At 41.2% G+C, this 18131-nt stretch overlaps 1 protein-coding gene across 1 annotated transcript; it reads left to right on the plus strand.

Annotated features, from left to right (window-relative positions):
• The first annotated feature begins 2913 nt into the window (after nt 1–2913).
• On the plus strand, nt 2914–10916 carry LOC148203712 (uncharacterized). Its single transcript, XM_088107725.1, has 3 exons — nt 2914–2928; nt 4402–5862; nt 10710–10916. The coding sequence occupies exons 1-3, from the start codon at nt 2914–2916 to the stop codon at nt 10914–10916; spliced, it is 1683 nt and encodes a 560-aa protein (XP_087963851.1).
• Nucleotides 10917–18131: the final 7215 nt, after the last annotated feature.

Below are 18131 nucleotides of genomic sequence, written 5' to 3' on the forward strand. Positions count from 1 at the left end.
AAAAACCTTTTCTTCTTTCTTAAATAAAATTTACAAAAATATGTTTTAAAGGTTTAAGCACACGTGTGACCGCTCGCGTCTTCCTTGTGCTAAAAACCTCTTTTCTTCTTCCTTAAATAAAATTTTCAAAAATACGTTTAAAGGTTGAACACTCGTGTGATCGTTCGCATCGTCCTAGTGTTCAATACTTTTCTCTCTTATTTACGTAATAGTAAATAACGGTATGAGTGCTCGTGCGATCGTCCGCATCAGCCTAGCACTCAATACTCTCAAGTCTTCCTAAATAAGTAAATAACGGTATGAGTGCTCGTGTGATCGTTCGCATCGGCCTAGTGCTTAATATCGTTATCTCTCTTTTCAAAAATAATTAAAAATATTTAAATATCATTTTAAAGGTATGAATACTCGTGCGACCGTTCGCGTCGGCCTAGTACTCATTACCTTCTTTTTCTCGAAAATATTAAAAACATAAAAATCTCCCAAAATTAAAAAAACATCTGCTTTTTCAAACAAACAAACAGTCTTTCAGCTAGAACTACGTAACCCTGATTTCTCATTTTGAATGAGAATACGTAGGAGCAAGGTCAATCCTTGTCGGGCCCAAAAAACTAAAAAAAAATATATTTTGTTTATTTATAATTTTATTTTAGGGGATAGTTAAACATTTTGAAGACCACATCATATTCGCGCATTTAGTTAAAGGTACTGCCTTAGGGCAGGCGTTGTAGGGTGCTAACACCTTCCCTACACGTAACCGACTCCCGAACCCAGAATATGGTTTTCGTGGACCGTGCTTTATCATTTTGAGGTTTTTCCATAGTTTTCCATAATAAACTATGGTGGCGACTCCAAATCTCTTTTCAAAACCCGTTTCTTATTTGGATCGTCGTCCCGTCGCGATTCTGGTTGCGACAGATGGCGACTTCACTGGGGACTTGTTAGAGAGTCGAGCCATTTAATTAGATGCGCGAATTCGATGTGGTTTTGCTTTGTGTTTTTCTTTCCCTTTTCTCTATCTATGTGTGATATTTGGAATAACTGCAATAACTGTGGAATATTGAACCCTAGGGTAGACAATATGTTTATATCTGCCTGGGAATTTTTCTGGTTGTTTTGCAGGTGAGGGTTTGGGTGTGCATAATTTCCTCCCTTCACACACACACTTTTGGCATATCATGAGTGGGGCCCTATACCCGGGTCTGAGTGTAGCTTAGAATTAGAGGAGTTGTGTAGCGGTGTCACTCTGGGATGTACTTCCTGTTTGGCTATCGTGAGAACTCCAGCTAGAGTCTGTTCTCTTCATATGTGTTTTCACACCTAGTTGATTACTCGACTGTTGTGGAAATGCTACGAAGGGGGCCATAGCTCTAGTGACCTTTGACCTTTAGGTTCAGGAAATCATCCTTGTGAGATTGCATATACTTGACCTTGAACTCAAAGCAGTGAACCTTTGGTAGGGCACGATGGGAGGAATATATGTTTCTGTAACCCTCACGCTGTTCATTTTTGTGATATTGCATTTCATACCATGCATGTGATTTGTTTCATCATGTTGTTTTATTATCATGCATCATATTCATACATCATTTAGTAACATGTTAAAAGGAAATCACAGGTACCTACTTGACTTCATACGAGATGGATGTTAACACAAGATCCGATGCTATACGACACACCGACTCTTCCGAGTTAAGAAAAAAGTATAGTCTAAGGACCCATGTTGGGAATTTGACCGGGCTGATAAACTTGGGCAAAAGGCTTAAGACTATAAAGAGAGAAACCTTTCAGAGAAGATATGGAAATTTGTTGAATTTAATGGAGGTTGAAGTACAAATACCCGCTATCACAGCCTTGGCACAATATTATGATTCTCCGCTTCGATGTTTCACATTTCAAGACTTTCAGTTGGCGCCAACCATAGAAGAGTTTGAGTATATCTTGGGTTTGCCACTGGAGGGCACCACTCCATACCAACATTTAGAGCATCATGCCTCTGTACCCACCATTGCTGCCATCATGAAATTACATCCCAAGGAGCTTGAAGACAGGACGATGATGAGGAATCAAGTGCATGGGTTATCACAGGGATATCTAGAGCAGTATTTACATCATCTGGCTGATAAAGAGGATTGGGAAACTTTCATGGATGTATTAGCCCTCACCATATATGGCATTGTCTTGTTTCCCAAAATAGAAGAATTTGTGGATTACACCGCGATAGACGTCTTCGTGGCGAGTAAAACTAGATCAGAGAATCCTGTAACAGCAGTTCTTGCAGATGTTTATGGGACTTTAAGTTTTTGCCATGAGAGAAAAGGAAAGAAGATTCTTTGTTGCTTACCGGCGTTGTATACATGGATGACAACGCGCGTGTTTAAAGAGATGGTCGACGTTAAGAGTCTATCGGAGAATTTGTCACACCAAGGGCTTAAAGGTAAAGGAGGAAACGATTGGGCCCGATTCCTTGCCGGCTTGAGCGAAAGAAGTATAAAATGGCGCCTTCCTTGGCTCGGAAATAAACTGGCTATACAACATTGTGGTAGTTTTCCTAATGTGCCTCTCATAGGTGCCCGGTACTGTATCAATTACAACCCCCTTTTGGTGCAAAGACAATTTGGGCATCCTATAAAAGGGGCACCTTCATCAGATTACCTTGCTACCCTATTCATTTATTACGAAGACGGGCATTTCATCGAACTGTTAAGAAAGGTTAAAAGCGCCTGGGAAAATGTTGTTCGAGCAGAGAAGGACTTAAGGGATGGAGTAGTGGATAGCAGGGTTAGTTATCACACCTGGATTCTGGAGAGAGTGAAAGTAGTCAAGCTGCCTTTCAAACCAATCAAGGATCAATCAGCTAGTGAAGGACCATCTCAAGCTCCAGAAAGTGAAGAGGTGCAACAATTGAAGGCTGAGATGGAGAAATTGAAGGTGAGAAATGCTAGGTTGGAGAATGAATTACAAAGAGCGCGTAATGATCTTGTGGATATGAGAAATGATAATGAAGAAAAGTCGCGGGCTTATGAAAACCTTGTCAAAAGCCAGAAGGCTGAGAGGGATTACACATTTCGAGTAAAACAGGATCTAGCTGCCGCGAGTAAGGAATTATCCATGAGGGTAAATGAGAAGAAGGTGGCTTTAGAAGAGGGGAAGGAGTGGAAGCACCTCTACGAAGAAGCCAAAAGAGATAAACGAGAAGCCCTGAAGAGATTAAGAGAAGCGCAGATTCAGATAGAAAAAGCGGGGCATGAGATGAAAGAAATGGCCATGTCGTTTGAGGCGGATATGAATAGGGAGCGTTGGAAGCTAACGGAAGCAGAGGAAGAGCATCGAACTCTGATAAGACAAATGCAGGAATATATCGAGGAACAGGAGGAGCGATGGAGGTCGATAGATTTTGAAGAAAGGCATCAGGCCTTGATAAAGCGAATGGAAGAGCACATCGCCGAGCAAGAAATGGCTGTAAAGCACTGGAAGGAAAGATTCTCTCAGTTGGCTGCTTTGGCAAACGGGGCAATTGAAGACATCCCCAGGATGGTGTCGAATGCTGAAGCAAGCACTCATTTTTGTAACTCACCAGCGGAAATAGAATTGTTTATTAATCATTGTAAATGGTTGGTGGGAGAGATGAAATCTTTCATTGCCCGGGCGCGGGATTGATGTACATCGGAATTATGTGTTTTGTTCCTTAGACTATGTAATGGATCAAATTTCCTTTAAATGAAAGATAAGGGATGTTTGTTGGTATCGGCTTGTGTTAATTTTCCATCAGTATTGTCATCGTTATCATGTGATTTCCACTTATCACTAGCATGCATCATGTTTTCTTTTGTTTTGCATTTTTCATCCTTATCTAATTTAATTTAATAAAAAAAAATAATAATAATCAGCAGTACAAGTGAGAAAACAACGGCAAATTTTCCACGACATCCGTACAGGACCAGAGCTAACTCAAAGGTCATGGAGAATTGGGAGCAGTCACACGAATCTATTAAGGCCGATGTCAACCAGTTGAAAGATCAGATGGCCCAGATTTTGGCGGCTCTCGAAGCCCTGAAGACTACGGGAGGGGCGACGCCTGCGCAAGTTGAGGGAAGTGCTCATTATTACCCTCCGGTGTTCAGTTCTGGGAGCCAATCTATTCCGTTCCCAATGTATGGATTACCTCCAGGTTACACCCCACCGGTGGGAGAATACACAGAAGGGGAGCAGACTTCATTCTCTTTCCCTACCACTGCCAACGTACCGCCAATCAGTATTCAGGGACCTGTTGTAATGTCCGCACCCATGATAAATGAAGGAATGCATGCAAACATGTCTGATGGAATACGAGTAACTCCGGTGCCACCTGTGATTACCGGAGAGGGCTTTTCTACAGGGGCTGCACCACATACCTCGTTTCAGGGGGTAATTAGTAATGTCGATGGAGCAAAGGATAAACTAGAGAGCCTAGAGGCAAGATTGAGGGCTGTTGAGGGGTATGAAAATTATGGATTCGGAGATGTTGCCAGATTGAGCTTGGTTCCTGGCGTCAAAATTCCACATAAGTTCAAAGCGCCAGATTTTGAGAAGTATAGGGGAAATACATGCCCAAAGAGCCATCTAACCATGTTTTGCAGAAAGATGGCTGCATATGCTTATGACGAGCAGCTGCTCATCCATGTTTTTCAAGATAGTTTGGCTAGAGTGGCATTAAACTGGTATACTCATTTGGAGCCGACTCGAATTCGTTGTTGGGCGGACTTGGCTGATGCTTTTGTGAAACAATACATATACAATACCCATGTTGCACCAGATCGTTTACAGCTGCAAAACATGTCGAAGAAAGACAACGAAAGTTTTAAGGAGTATGCTCAACGGTGGAGGGAATTGGCTGCACAAGTTGAGCCACCTTTGTATGATAGAGAAATGGTGGCAATGTTTGTGAACACTCTCCAGCCACCATTTTACGAGCACATGGTCGGGAACGTGTCTGCCAATTTCGCTGATATCATTATAATAGGCGAAAGGATAGAAATTGGGGTTAAAAGTGGGAAAATTGCATACAGTTCGCCCGCATCTGCAAATTACAAAAAAAACAATTTCAATGCGGGAAAGAAGAAGGAAGGGGATGTGCATGCGGCATCGGCAATGCCTGTATGGAGAGGTCAAGCTCCCGCTCATAGCTTCCGACCATACTTGGGGCAACCCCCTCTTACAGCTAATACGGCATTTGCTCATCAGGCCAGGCCTCAACAACAACAAGGGTATTATCAACCGCCATTGCCCCCAACTGATACTTGGAGGGCTGGGGGAATTGCAGGTCCAAATCAGAATGCGGGCCAAAATACTTACCCAAGAAGGAACCAATTTGTTAATTTCACCCCTATCCCTACAACTTACACAGAATTGTTACCCCAACTCGTCCAAAGGGGTTTGGTTGCTATTTGTCCAATGAAGCCCATGCAACCTCCGTATCCCAGGGGTTATGATGCAGAGGCCAAATGTAGTTATCATGGGGGAGGTGTTGGTCATTCAACTGAGAGATGTCTGGCTTTTAAACACAAAGTACAGACTCTAATCGACTCTGGGTGGTTAAAGTTTCAAGAAGATAAACCCAGCATTGAGACTAATCCACTTTCTGGGCATGAGAGTGCCTCGACGAATGCCATCGAGGATGAAAAATATGAGTTGATAAGGGACGCGGGTGGAATCCGAAGTTCCAGAAAGTTTATCTTCAAGGCACTGATAAAGGTGGGCCTTTTAAAAGGTGATTATGACGAGGATGTAACATGCGCGCTTCATCCGGATGATGGGCACTCTATTGAGGAATGTGGTGAATTTGAGTATGTTTTGCAAGACCTGCTGGATCGGGGTTTGATGCAAGTATGCTACAAGGATAAGGAGGGGGAAGTGTTTACACAGATTGGTGGGCCATATAACAGCCATGGAGGATGAAGATAGCTTTGAATGCTCAAGTTTCGTGCGGGCCGGCTCCCCAGATGCACCACTCAACAATTGGAACTCCGAGTTTACCCGTGATGCTTAATTTGAGTAAAATGTAATAGTTTTAAGTAATCCTATAGCTTCACCCGGGGCTTTAGGATTCATGACTTACGGGTTGACGTTTAGTTTTTGTGCTCAGCGTGATAATCTAGTTTGTTATACTCTGTGTTATTTCATTCAATAAATACTGCATGGTTTTATTCATAATTTTTGTTTGCACGCTTCTTGAAATATTGCATGTCGCGCTGAGCTTTTAGGTAAATAAAGGAAAATAAAGGTAATGATAATCAAGCACACATGAGTAAAAGCATCACGGGTATATTCGGTTGGCACCAGCTCGTTCCTGAAGGATGTCGTGAAAGATTAAAAAAAAGAGAGAATAAAAATGCACATGTTGAATTCATTGTCAATTAGGTTGTCTAGGGCATAATACGTTCAAAAAAAAAAAAAACAAAAAAAAAAAAAACACAATAACTGGAAATGGCAAAGAGGCAGAGTCTTCTCCTGATTCAGAGTTTCGGGGGTAACCGGTGTTCATTTCTCGTTAAAGCATCCGCTTTCTTATTGTGTGAACCCCTAACCTTTTCATTTCCCTTCAAAACAAAGGATTGTCGTGGATAGAACACTGGGGCAGTTGTCATCATTGTACCCATGCCCAATGATCCGCGATCGGGGAGCAAAAATTAAAAAAAAAAAAAAAAAAAAAAAAAAAAAAAAACCGAAAAAAAATGAAGTCGATGTGTCAACCGCTACAGAATTTCGTCTCATGGTTAAGGTTGTGGAAAGCAAGTCAAGCAAGCTTCAGGATGACGTGTGGCCGTTTTTCTTTATCCAAATGATAAAAGAGGTTTAATCAATTGCACACACTTTGAGCCGTAAGTCGTAATCATTTTTCATTACCCTAGACAAGAATCATTAGCATATCGACGTCAACTCAAAAACATACATCATAAGCATCCAAAGTTGAGGAGGAAATCTCTAAAAAAAAAAAAAAAAAACAAAACAAAAATGAAAAGGAAAGTATCATAAAGGACCACAGCAGGGGCAACAAAAAGATTGACCCAAAAGGAAAGAAAGAAAAAACAACAATAAAGGATGCCTGAAGTTCAAATCTCTAAAGACAGTTGACTAGGCATCTTGCAAATGATTCTTGTTTAAAAAACTTTAACCGTCAAACACTTATTTGGGCCTTCATTATCCATTTCTTGCATAACCCGTTTGCCTTTTAGCCACGTTACAAGCCGATTAAAGTCCACACCGACTGAAGATTGTTCGTCCTGGTCTTTCTTACGAACTTAACTCTGGGAAGGAATGATGTAGTGACTGATAACATCGCTAAAAGAAAAGAAAGGACATTGAAAATGAAAAGTGAAAATACAATGTAAAGTCTCCCCGTCAATCGTCATGTCAAGAAGGAATCCTCAACTGGGGCAATCCTTCCTACCCAAACCTTTTCACCTCCCCAAATCGTACTTTTTGTGCACAACAAAATTGGGGCAGTCTTGTGGGCCCTACATGTTTCTATGTTAACCATATCTCCCCAGATGAGGAGAACACAAATGTTAGCTCCACATACAATCATTCAGCTATCTACTTCTCGTCCCTATTTTTCCCTCACCTTCTCGGGTTCAGGCCAAATTGGATTGCAGGAAGCGATAAAGAGAACTTGAACTCATGGTTACACCCTTCTCTTTCTCATTAGAGGGCTCACTGTCTCCTGACATTTTATGATTACGTTTTGAACGTACATTAGGTTTGATGACAATGTTGACAATGAGTTTCAAACATGGACAGTCTAATTAAGAGAGAGTGGCAAAAAAAAAAAAAAAAAAAAAAAAAAAAAAAAAAAAAAAAAAAAAAAACAAAGGTTTCATGTGTTTATTCATTCATGCACCCTCATGACATTACATCATACATTTCATAATAAGCAAGGTATTTTGTTTGAAAAATCCTTTAGGCACAAGAGAGGTTGTGAAAAGGTTAATACAACATTTGCTTTTTAGTTTATTCAATGTTTTGCTAAGTGCTTACCAACGTTTCAGAAAGTTTCAAATCCAAGTTTTCTTCTGCGATTACCGACCCTCTGCTTCGCAATGGTCAAATTCAAGTTTTTCTCCTACGATATTGGCCCTCTGCAAGGCATTGGTCGAATCCAGTTTTCGCTTTATGGCCCTCTGCTAAGCAATGGTCTAATCCCATCTTGTTGTTGTATTACTGGCCATCTGCTCGGCAATGGTCAATTTCAGCTCGTTGCTCTGTATTACCGACCCTCTGCTTCGCAATGGTCGAATTCAAGTTTTTCTCCTACGATATTGGCCCTCTGCAAGGCATTGGTCGAATCCAGTTTTCGCTTTATGGCCCTCTGCTAAGCAATGGTCTAATCCCATCTCGTTGTTGTATTACTGGCCATCTGCTCGGCAATGGTCAATTTCAGCTCGTTGCTCTGTATTGTTGACCCTCTGCGTGGCAATGGTCAAATTCAAGTTTTTTCTCCTACGATATTGGCCCTCTGCAAGGCATTGGTCGAATCCAGTTTTCGCTTTATGGCCCTCTGCTAAGCAATGGTCTAATCCCATTTCGTTGTTGTATTACTGGCCATCTGCTCGGCAATGGTCAATTTCAGCTCTTTGCTTTGTATTGTTGACCCTCTGCGTGGCAACGGTCGAATTCAAGTTTTTCTCCTCTGTTATCGGCCCTCTGCATGGCAATGGTCAGATTTAAATTTCTGTTCTGTGAGTTTGGCCCTCTGCGAGGCAATGGTCAAATCCAGATTTTAATTTTCTGATATCGACCCTCTGCATGGCAATGGTCGGATTTAAATTTATGTTCTGTGAGTTTGGCCCTCTGCGAGGCAATGGTCAAATCCAGGTTTTAATTTTCTGTTATCGGCCTTCTGCATGGCAATGGTCGGATTTAAATTTCTGTTCTGTGAGTTTGGCCCTCTGCGAGGCAATGGTCAAATCCAGGTTTTAATTTTCTGTTATTGACCCTCTGCATGGCAATGGTCAGATTTAAATTTCTGTTCTGTGAGTTTGGCCCTCTGCGAGGCAATGGTCAAATCCAGGTTTTAATTTTCCGTTATCGACCCTCTGCATGGCAATGGTCAGATTTAAATTTTTGTTCTATGAGTTTGGCCCTCTGCGAGGCAATGGTCAAATCCAGGTTTTAATTCTCTGTTATTGACCTTCTGCATGGCAATGGTCAGATTTAAATTTCTGTGCTGTGATTTTGGCCCTCTGCGAGGCAATGGTCAAATCCAGGTTTTAGTTTTTGTTACTGATACTCTACTTGACATTGGTCGTTTGGTATCGTGATTTGAATTATTTTGTTCGTTTTCTGTCATGATTGAAACCCGAACAAAATTTGTGTTTTTATCTTTACTTAGCTTTACTTAAATAATACGAAAAGATTAAATTTTCGTATTATTTAGTAATATCTAAGTAAAGAGGGGCAGCTGTCAACACTCAATTTTGTCCGGGTTGAAAAAAATGTGTTTTTATTGGTGTTTTTATTATTTTTCTTTTATTGTATTTTACCTGTTTGTTTTATTTTATTTTATTTTTTTTTTTTTTATGTATTTAGATTTTTGTTTTTTTTATTCAATTTCTATTTTATTTCTTATTTTCAATTTGTTTTAATAGTGTTAATTAATCAAAATAATTAAAATAATTAAAAAATTGAAAAGTAAAATTAAAATTAAAAATAATGAAAATAAATAAAATAAAATTGGAAAAAAGTAAAAAAATAGAAAAAGGGAGGAAACGTGGGAAATGAAGGGGAAGCATGTCTGAGGAGGGGGAACCGGTTTGTTAGAGGGAATATTTTCTAAGATTTTTTGGAAGGAAAAAAGGAGGGGATCAGGTGGTTAGAGAAAAGGAATTTTCCCAGGATTCGGGGGCAGGATTTTGTTGGGGGGTCAGAGAGAAAAAGAAAGAGGGAGGCACACGAGTAAGAATCCATCTGAAATCATATAGCATTGGCACCGGCACCGGCGAGAGGAAGTCACCGGATTCTCGCAGCAAGCAGCAGCCCTAGAGCTCTGAGAGGTAAGCATCTTGCTCCCCTGTGTGGTCATGTATGCTTACTGTATAACTGCCTTTGATGCTTATTCCATTTTGCTTATGCTATGGTAAGTCTGCTACATTCCCCATTTTAGAATCTCATAGCATTGGTTTATCCTTTTCCTCTGAGCATCCATCTTTATCTTTTCTTGACACTGAACCTCCAACTTCCTTCATCCATATTCACCCACTGCCACAAGACATATTAACACCCACGGCCATCATCAATCTTCACGTCCAACACTTGATTTCCCCATACCCGTGTTCATCTCCATTACCTGCTGAAAATTCCCACCCATCATCACGGGCACATATGCAAGTTTTGTATTCCTCCATTTACTCAATCAAACCTCATTCCCTCATCCACTCATAAACCATCATCCATATTCGCCCACGGCCACTACCAACACCTCACGGTCACCGCCTTATTCCTCCATTGGAACCTCCATTCCAACCCACGCATAACACCATCACCCTCAACCTGCATTATACAAAGCCACAGCCTAGAGCAATGACCAATTTCCAGCCCTCAAACACCAGTATATATTTTACCTTCACTGAGCCAAAGCGGTGATTGGTCATTGTGTCGTTCACCGTCGCCTTCAACCACGCAACCACACACCACCACCTTCAGGCACACCGTCTCGTTGTAAAATACTAAATTAGGATAATGGTGCTAAGGGGATCAGAGATGAACGCGGAAGAAGACCCTCCCTGAAAATCGCCGTTTTCGAAGTGAGAAAGGTGGAGACAGTGGCGTCGTGGCTGGTGGTGGTTCTGGTGGCGCGAGTTGCCGCCGGCGAGGCCAAGGTTGTTCTGGGCGAGGTGATGGTGGCCGGTTATGACGGAGGTGGCGGAGAGTCATGGTGCTGAGTAGGAGATCTTGGATCTCTGGAGAAGGCACAAGCCGGCGTGAAGCAGTGAATGAGAGTGAACCTCCTAAACCCCTAGAAAATTCTAGGTTAGAAACCATTCAATTGGGCCAGGCCCAAGGTTGAGCGTACGTCTAGGAACCTTTATTTTTCGAACGTTCGTCATCCCTCTTCATCATTCCCAACGAACGCTCGTCCATAACGAGCGTTCGTCATCCAGCCTAATCTGCCCAACGAACGCTCGTCCCAAACGAACGCTCGTCCATAACGAGCGTTCGTCATCCAGCCTAATCTGCCCAGCGAACGCTCGTCCCAAACGAGCGCTCGTCATTCGTTCGTCATCCAGCCTAATCTGCCCAACGAACGCTCGTCCCAAACGAGCGCTCGTCATTCGTTCGTCATCCAGCCTAATCTGCCCAACGAACGCTCGTCCCAAAGGAACGCTCGTCCATAACGAGCGTTCGTCATCCAGCCTAATCTGCCCAGTGGACGCTCGTCCCAAACGAGCGCTCGTCATTCGTTCATCATCCAGCCTCATCTTCCCAACGAACGCTCGTCCAAACGAGCGCTCGTTGTTCATCATCCAGCCTCATCTTCCCAACGAACGCTCGTCCAAACGAGCGCTCGTCGTTTGTCATCCAACCTCATTTTCACAACGAACGCTCGTCCAAACGAGCGCTCGTCGTACATCATCTCACCTCATCTACCCAACGAACGCTCGTCCCCAGCGAGCGCTCGTAGACTAGCCTCCTCTTCTCAGCGTCCGTTCGTCACATCATCCACTGAACGCTCGTCATCTACCTTCCTGTACTCAACGTACGTTCGTCGTATCACCCAACGAATGCTCGTTCTTCAGCCTACATTCACAACGTTCGTTCATCCTCTATCAACGAGCGTTCGTCATTCAGCCTTAGTTACCAACGTTCGTCCTTAAATTCCCCAATGGACGTTCGTCCTCTCCCCCAACGAACGTTCGTTCTTTACCTAACGAACGCTCGTTATGCTGATACTGTCCCCAACGTTCGTTCAACCTCTCCCATTTCTTTTTTTGTTTATTTTATTTTTCTTTATTGTCTTATTTTTAAATATCTACTTATTTTAAAATATATATTTAATAATACAATATTTATAGTTTAATTAAAAAGAATTTACAAAAATATATAAAGGTTTAAGCGCACGTGTGACCGCTCGCGTCGTCCTTGTGCTAAAAACCTTTTCTTCTTTTCTTAAATAAAATTTCAAAAATACGTTTTGAAGGTTAAGCACACGTGTGACCGCTCGCGTCGTCCTTGTGCTAAAAACCTTTTCTTCTTTTCTTAAATAAAAATTACAAAAATATTTTAAAGGTTTAAGCACACGTGTGACCGCTCGCGTCGTCCTTGTGCTAAAAACCTTTTCTTCTTTTCTTAAATAAAAATTACAAAAATATTTTAAAGGTTTAAGCACACGTGTGACCGCTCGCGTCGTCCTTGTGCTAAAAACCTTTTCTTCTTTCTTAAATAAAATTTACAAAAATATTTTAAAGGTTTAAGCACACGTGTGACCGCTCGCGTCGTCCTTGTGCTAAAAACCTTTTCTTCTTTTCTTAAATAAAAATTACAAAAATATTTTAAAGGTTTAAGCACACGTGTGACCGCTCGCGTCGTCCTTGTGCTAAAAACCTTTTCTTCTTTCTTAAATAAAATTTACAAAAATATGTTTTAAAGGTTTAAGCACACGTGTGACCGCTCGCGTCTTCCTTGTGCTAAAAACCTCTTTTCTTCTTCCTTAAATAAAATTTTCAAAAATACGTTTAAAGGTTGAACACTCGTGTGATCGTTCGCATCGTCCTAGTGTTCAATACTTTTCTCTCTTATTTACGTAATAGTAAATAACGGTATGAGTGCTCGTGCGATCGTCCGCATCAGCCTAGCACTCAATACTCTCAAGTCTTCCTAAATAAGTAAATAACGGTATGAGTGCTCGTGTGATCGTTCGCATCGGCCTAGTGCTTAATATCGTTATCTCTCTTTTCAAAAATAATTAAAAATATTTAAATATCATTTTAAAGGTATGAATACTCGTGCGACCGTTCGCGTCGGCCTAGTACTCATTACCTTCTTTTTCTCGAAAATATTAAAAACATAAAAATCTCCCAAAATTAAAAAAACATCTGCTTTTTCAAACAAACAAACAGTCTTTCAGCTAGAACTACGTAACCCTGATTTCTCATTTTGAATGAGAATACGTAGGAGCAAGGTCAATCCTTGTCGGGCCCAAAAAACTAAAAAAAAATATATTTTGTTTATTTATAATTTTATTTTAGGGGATAGTTAAACATTTTGAAGACCACATCATATTCGCGCATTTAGTTAAAGGTACTGCCTTAGGGCAGGCGTTGTAGGGTGCTAACACCTTCCCTACACGTAACCGACTCCCGAACCCAGAATATGGTTTTCGTGGACCGTGCTTTATCATTTTGAGGTTTTTCCATAGTTTTCCATAATAAACTATGGTGGCGACTCCAAATCTCTTTTCAAAACCCGTTTCTTATTTGGATCGTCGTCCCGTCGCGATTCTGGTTGCGACACTCGGTAAGACCAAGTATCGTTCTCCCAAAGGACTCACGGCCTAGTTAGTTATATGATTTGTTGATTATTTGAGACTTGTTAACAATTGATTGTAAGGTTTAAATGCAAAAGACAATAATTAAACATGTATGCATGAGGTTGATCAATGGAAAAGAACAAAACAAACACTTCAATGAATTATATGGATGAGTATGTTGTTGGGGTTATCAATTTCATCTTATCCACTCGCATATATTTTCAGGAATTCATCATTCTTATCATCAATGCTAATGCCACTCTCTAAATTACCTTGCAAGAAGGCCTATCCCTAATTACGAGTTCATACAATTCCTAGCATTCCTAATAATTAGTTCTTAAAGTGCAGGAGCTTAAAGGCAACCAATATGCTATTGGGAGAAATTCCTCGGATCTAGACTTCCCCGTACGTTCCCGTATCGACAAAATCAATAATCATGGCAATGAATGAGTTAAACAAAGCAAGCAATAAGCAAAGAGGAAAAACCCTAGCTAAAGATGAAAGAAAGCATATATCTTAATATAAGACATTAAATCAAATTCCATATATGAGAGTTTCACAAGACTACATTGATTCCCCAACAACAATACAAGGTTTAGTTCACCATATTCACGGTGAAACTAGATGAATAATAATGAAAGAATGAAAGATAAAACCCTAGAAAGGTGAAGAGGTAGCCTGAGCATCCAAAATCCTCCTTCAAAGGGGTGGAAAAGAGAGTGTTTGCTTCGTCTCTGCCAAAGATACAAACCCTAGGACGTCCTAAAGCTTATATACTATTCTAAAATTACAGAAAATTAGGCCCAAGCCCAAAAATAGTGTCGCTCAGCAGTAAACTACCGCTCAGCGGTAAGTGCGTGAGTTGTTTTCTTCCCCTCAGCGGCCAAATCACCCCTCAGCGGATCCAACGTGACTGCCTGAGTGCCGCTCAGCGGTAAATTGCCCCTGAGCGGCAGTTGCGGCTTCTCCTTTTGCACTTTTTGATGTCTTTTCTGATTCCATCTCTATCCTTCTTCACTTCTTTCACCAAATTCACCTTAAAACCTGCACAAAAACACTGAAATCAAGCATAAACCTGTCCAGCTCTCTTATTTCTAAAAATATGACAAAAAGCGTGATTTCAAGCTAGTTTCTAAGTGTTAAAGGTTGCTTTTAGTATCAATTTTAAGCATGAAAATAACAATTTTTCAACTGTTATCAAGGATGCCCTTTGGTCTATGCAACGCCCCTGGCACCTTCCAACGGTGTATGCTTAGGATTTTTAGCAACTTTCTTGAGAGATGCGTAGAGGTGTTTATGGATGATTTTACTGTGTATGGATCCTCTTTTGATGCATGTTTAGACAGCCTGGAAAAAGTTTTGAAAAGATGCATAGAAACAAACCTTGTTCTCAATTTTGAGAAATGTCACTTCATGGTTGAACAAGGTTTGGTCCTTGGGCATATCATTTCTGAAAAGGGAATAGAGGTAGACCCTGCTAAGATATCTATGATTTCGCAGTTTCCTTACCCCTCTTGCGTGCGAGAGGTGCGATCTTTCCTTGGACATGCAGGTTTCTACAGGCGCTTCATCAAAGATTTCAGCAAGAAGGCGCTCCCCTTGTCTAGACTGCTGCAGAAGGATATTGACTTTGCTTTTGATGACAGATGCAAGCAGGCGTTTGATTGCCTGAAGGAAACTTTGACCACCACCCCTATCATTCAGGCACCAGATTGGACAGTCCCATTTGAGCTCATGTGTGATGCGTCTAATTATGCATTGGGGGCTGTCTTGACACAGAAAATTGACAAGCTGTCGAGAGTGATCTACTATGCTTCACGCACTTTGGATGTTGCCCAAGCAAATTATACCACCACTGAAAAAGAGTTGCTGGCAATTGTTTTTGCCCTTGATAAGTTTAGGTCATATTTGCTTGGATCACCTCTTATTGTGTATACTGACCATGCAGCTCTAAAATTTCTGTTGAAAAAGGCTGAGTCAAAGCCTAGATTGATCAGGTGGATGCTACTGCTCAAGGATTTTGACTTGCAGATTAAAGACCAGAGTGGAGCACAGAATTTGGTTGCAAACCACCTCAGCCGAATTGAGAAAGCTGGGAATGAAGCTGATGTGTTGCCCATCCAGGATGACTTTCTTGATGAGAGTTTGTTGATGATTTCTTATTCTCACCCCACTCCTTGGTTTCCACACATTGTAAATTATTTGGTTGCTTCTGTTTTTCCTCCCTCAGCATCACGTGCTCAGATTGCTAAAATTAAGAGTGATGCTAAGTATTATGTTTGGGATGATCCATATCTGTGGAAGTTGTGCAGTGACCAGGTTACTAGGAGATGCATTCCGGACCATGAGATTGACTCGATCCTGCAGTTTTGTCATGCCTCCTCACCTGGTGGTCATCTGGGGATACAGAGAACAGCTCGCAGGGTGCTTAACTGTGGTTTCTATTGGCCTTCCATCTTTAAAGATGCGGAGAGGATTTGCAGCACCTGTGAGCCTTGTCAGAGAGCAGGAGGATCAATTTCACAAAGACAAGAGATGCCTCAACAGCCTATGTTGTTCTGTGAGGTGTTTGACGTCTGGGGTATAGATTTCATGGGTCCTTTTCCTGTTTCTTTTGGTTTCTCTTATATCCTCCTTGCTGTGGATTATGTTTCAAAATGGGTGGAAGCTAGAGCCACCAGGACTAATGATGCTCGGGTTGTTGTAGATTTTGTTAGATCTCACCTCTTTTGCAGGTTTGGAGTGCCTAGAGCACTTGTTAGTGATCAGGGAACCCATTTTTGCAACAGATCCATGCAAGCTTTGTTCAAGAAATATGGGGTGACGCACAGAGTTTCTACACCTTACCACCCCCAAACAAATGGGCAGGTTGAGATCTCCAACAGGGAGATTAAGAGGATTTTGGAGAAGATTGTCCAGCCCAACAGGAAAGATTGGAGTAATAGGTTGGACGATGCTCTTTGGGCCCACAGGACTGCCTACAAAGCACCCATTGGGATGTCTCCCTATCGGGTTGTCTTTGGAAAGGCATGTCATTTACCAGTTGAGATTGAGCAACGGGCATATTGGGCTGTGAAGACTTGCAACTTCTCCATGGACCAAGCTGGAGAGGAAAGAAAGTTGCAATTGAATGAATTGGATGAGATACGATTGGAGGCCTATGAGAACTCGAAGTTCTTCAAGGAAAGGACAAATAAGTTCCATGATAGCTCCATCGTTAGAAAGGACTTCGAGGTTGGGCAACAGGTTTTGTTGTATAACTCTAGACTCGGCCTCATGGGTGGTAAGTTGAGATCAAAGTGGACTGGACCTTTTGTTGTGACTAATGTTTATCCTTATGGTGCAGTAGAGATCCAAGGTCCATCTACAGCTAAAAGCTTCAAGGTGAACGGGCATAGACTGAAGCCTTTCCTCAGCAATCCTTCTTTGTTGGATGTAGTGGTGGAGGGGACGTCTTTGGTCCACCCCACCTACCCTCCCATCTGACTCAGGGAGTTTCCTTTCTCCTTCCCTCCTCACTTTTATTGCACTTTGTCGATATCTGATGACTGTTCTGATTGTTTGATCTGCTGATTGTGACACACTGAGGACATTGTGTTGTTTAAGTGTGGTCTATTAGGGGAGGTTGTTTCTTTGTTCATGTTTCGGTTTTTATGTAGTTTGTTGTGTCTTGTGTACAGTTTTGCATGCTTTTCGTGAATTCTGGATTGTGATTAGGTTGTCAGTTTTCCTTCACTTCATTGATACTCTGATTTGTTGGATTCCTTGCTTTTCTTTGCTTGGAAGATGATCATGATGTTTGAGAGTTGGATTGATGGTGACCATATTACCTGTGAGATTTGAGCCATTTGATGATCTTTCTTGTGCGAGATATGTCTCTTGATTGCTTGCACATATGTCTTGGCTTGACTCTTTTTGATGATTCTTGATTGATACGCTTGTTTGAAAGTGATAAAGGCATTTTGTTCTTGAGTCTCTCTAGCCAAATAAGCTTACCTTGTTTTGATCCTTTGATAACCCCTTTTGAGCCTATACTTTCCCCCATTTCTTTGTTTTGAAGCTCATACACTAGCCCTAAGTGGAAAACCATTATTACCTTAACCTTAGGGAATTTTGGAGCTTTGGAATTGTTTTGGGAATAAGTGTGGTCTCTTAGGAGTTTCAGAGGAATTGGTTAGTGAGTCCTCTTTTTATCGTGTTTTTGTAAATATCTGGTGTATCTTGTCTCCTGAAGTAAAGAAAAGAGACAGGATGGAAAAAAAAAAAGAAAAAAAGAGAGAGCAGAAAAATAGTAAAAAATGAAAAAAGTAGAAAAACAATAAAAAATGAAAAAAAAAATTGTGAATAATTGTGAATAATGGAGTCAAGAAGAGAATGGAATTAGAGGTTGTGGGTGTGTTTGAATGTGTTTACACTTGTTCCCCATTGCTCCTCTGTTCCTTATGGTTTGTAGCTTCTTATCCAGATATATCCTCCCTTGTCCTTGACCCCATTACAACCATGAAAAGACCTTTTGATTTGAACATGCGTATGTGCTTGAGTGTTGATATTAGAGGCTTGCCAAATCTATTTGTGTTTGCTTTCTTGAGTGCATTGAGTGACATTGATTTACCTTAAACACTTGAGAGAA

This window comes from Vigna umbellata, chromosome 2, assembly GCF_029865625.1.
Source record: "Vigna umbellata cultivar VRB3 chromosome 2, Vumbellata_1.0, whole genome shotgun sequence".
NCBI classification, from domain to species: Eukaryota; Viridiplantae; Streptophyta; class Magnoliopsida; order Fabales; family Fabaceae; genus Vigna; species Vigna umbellata.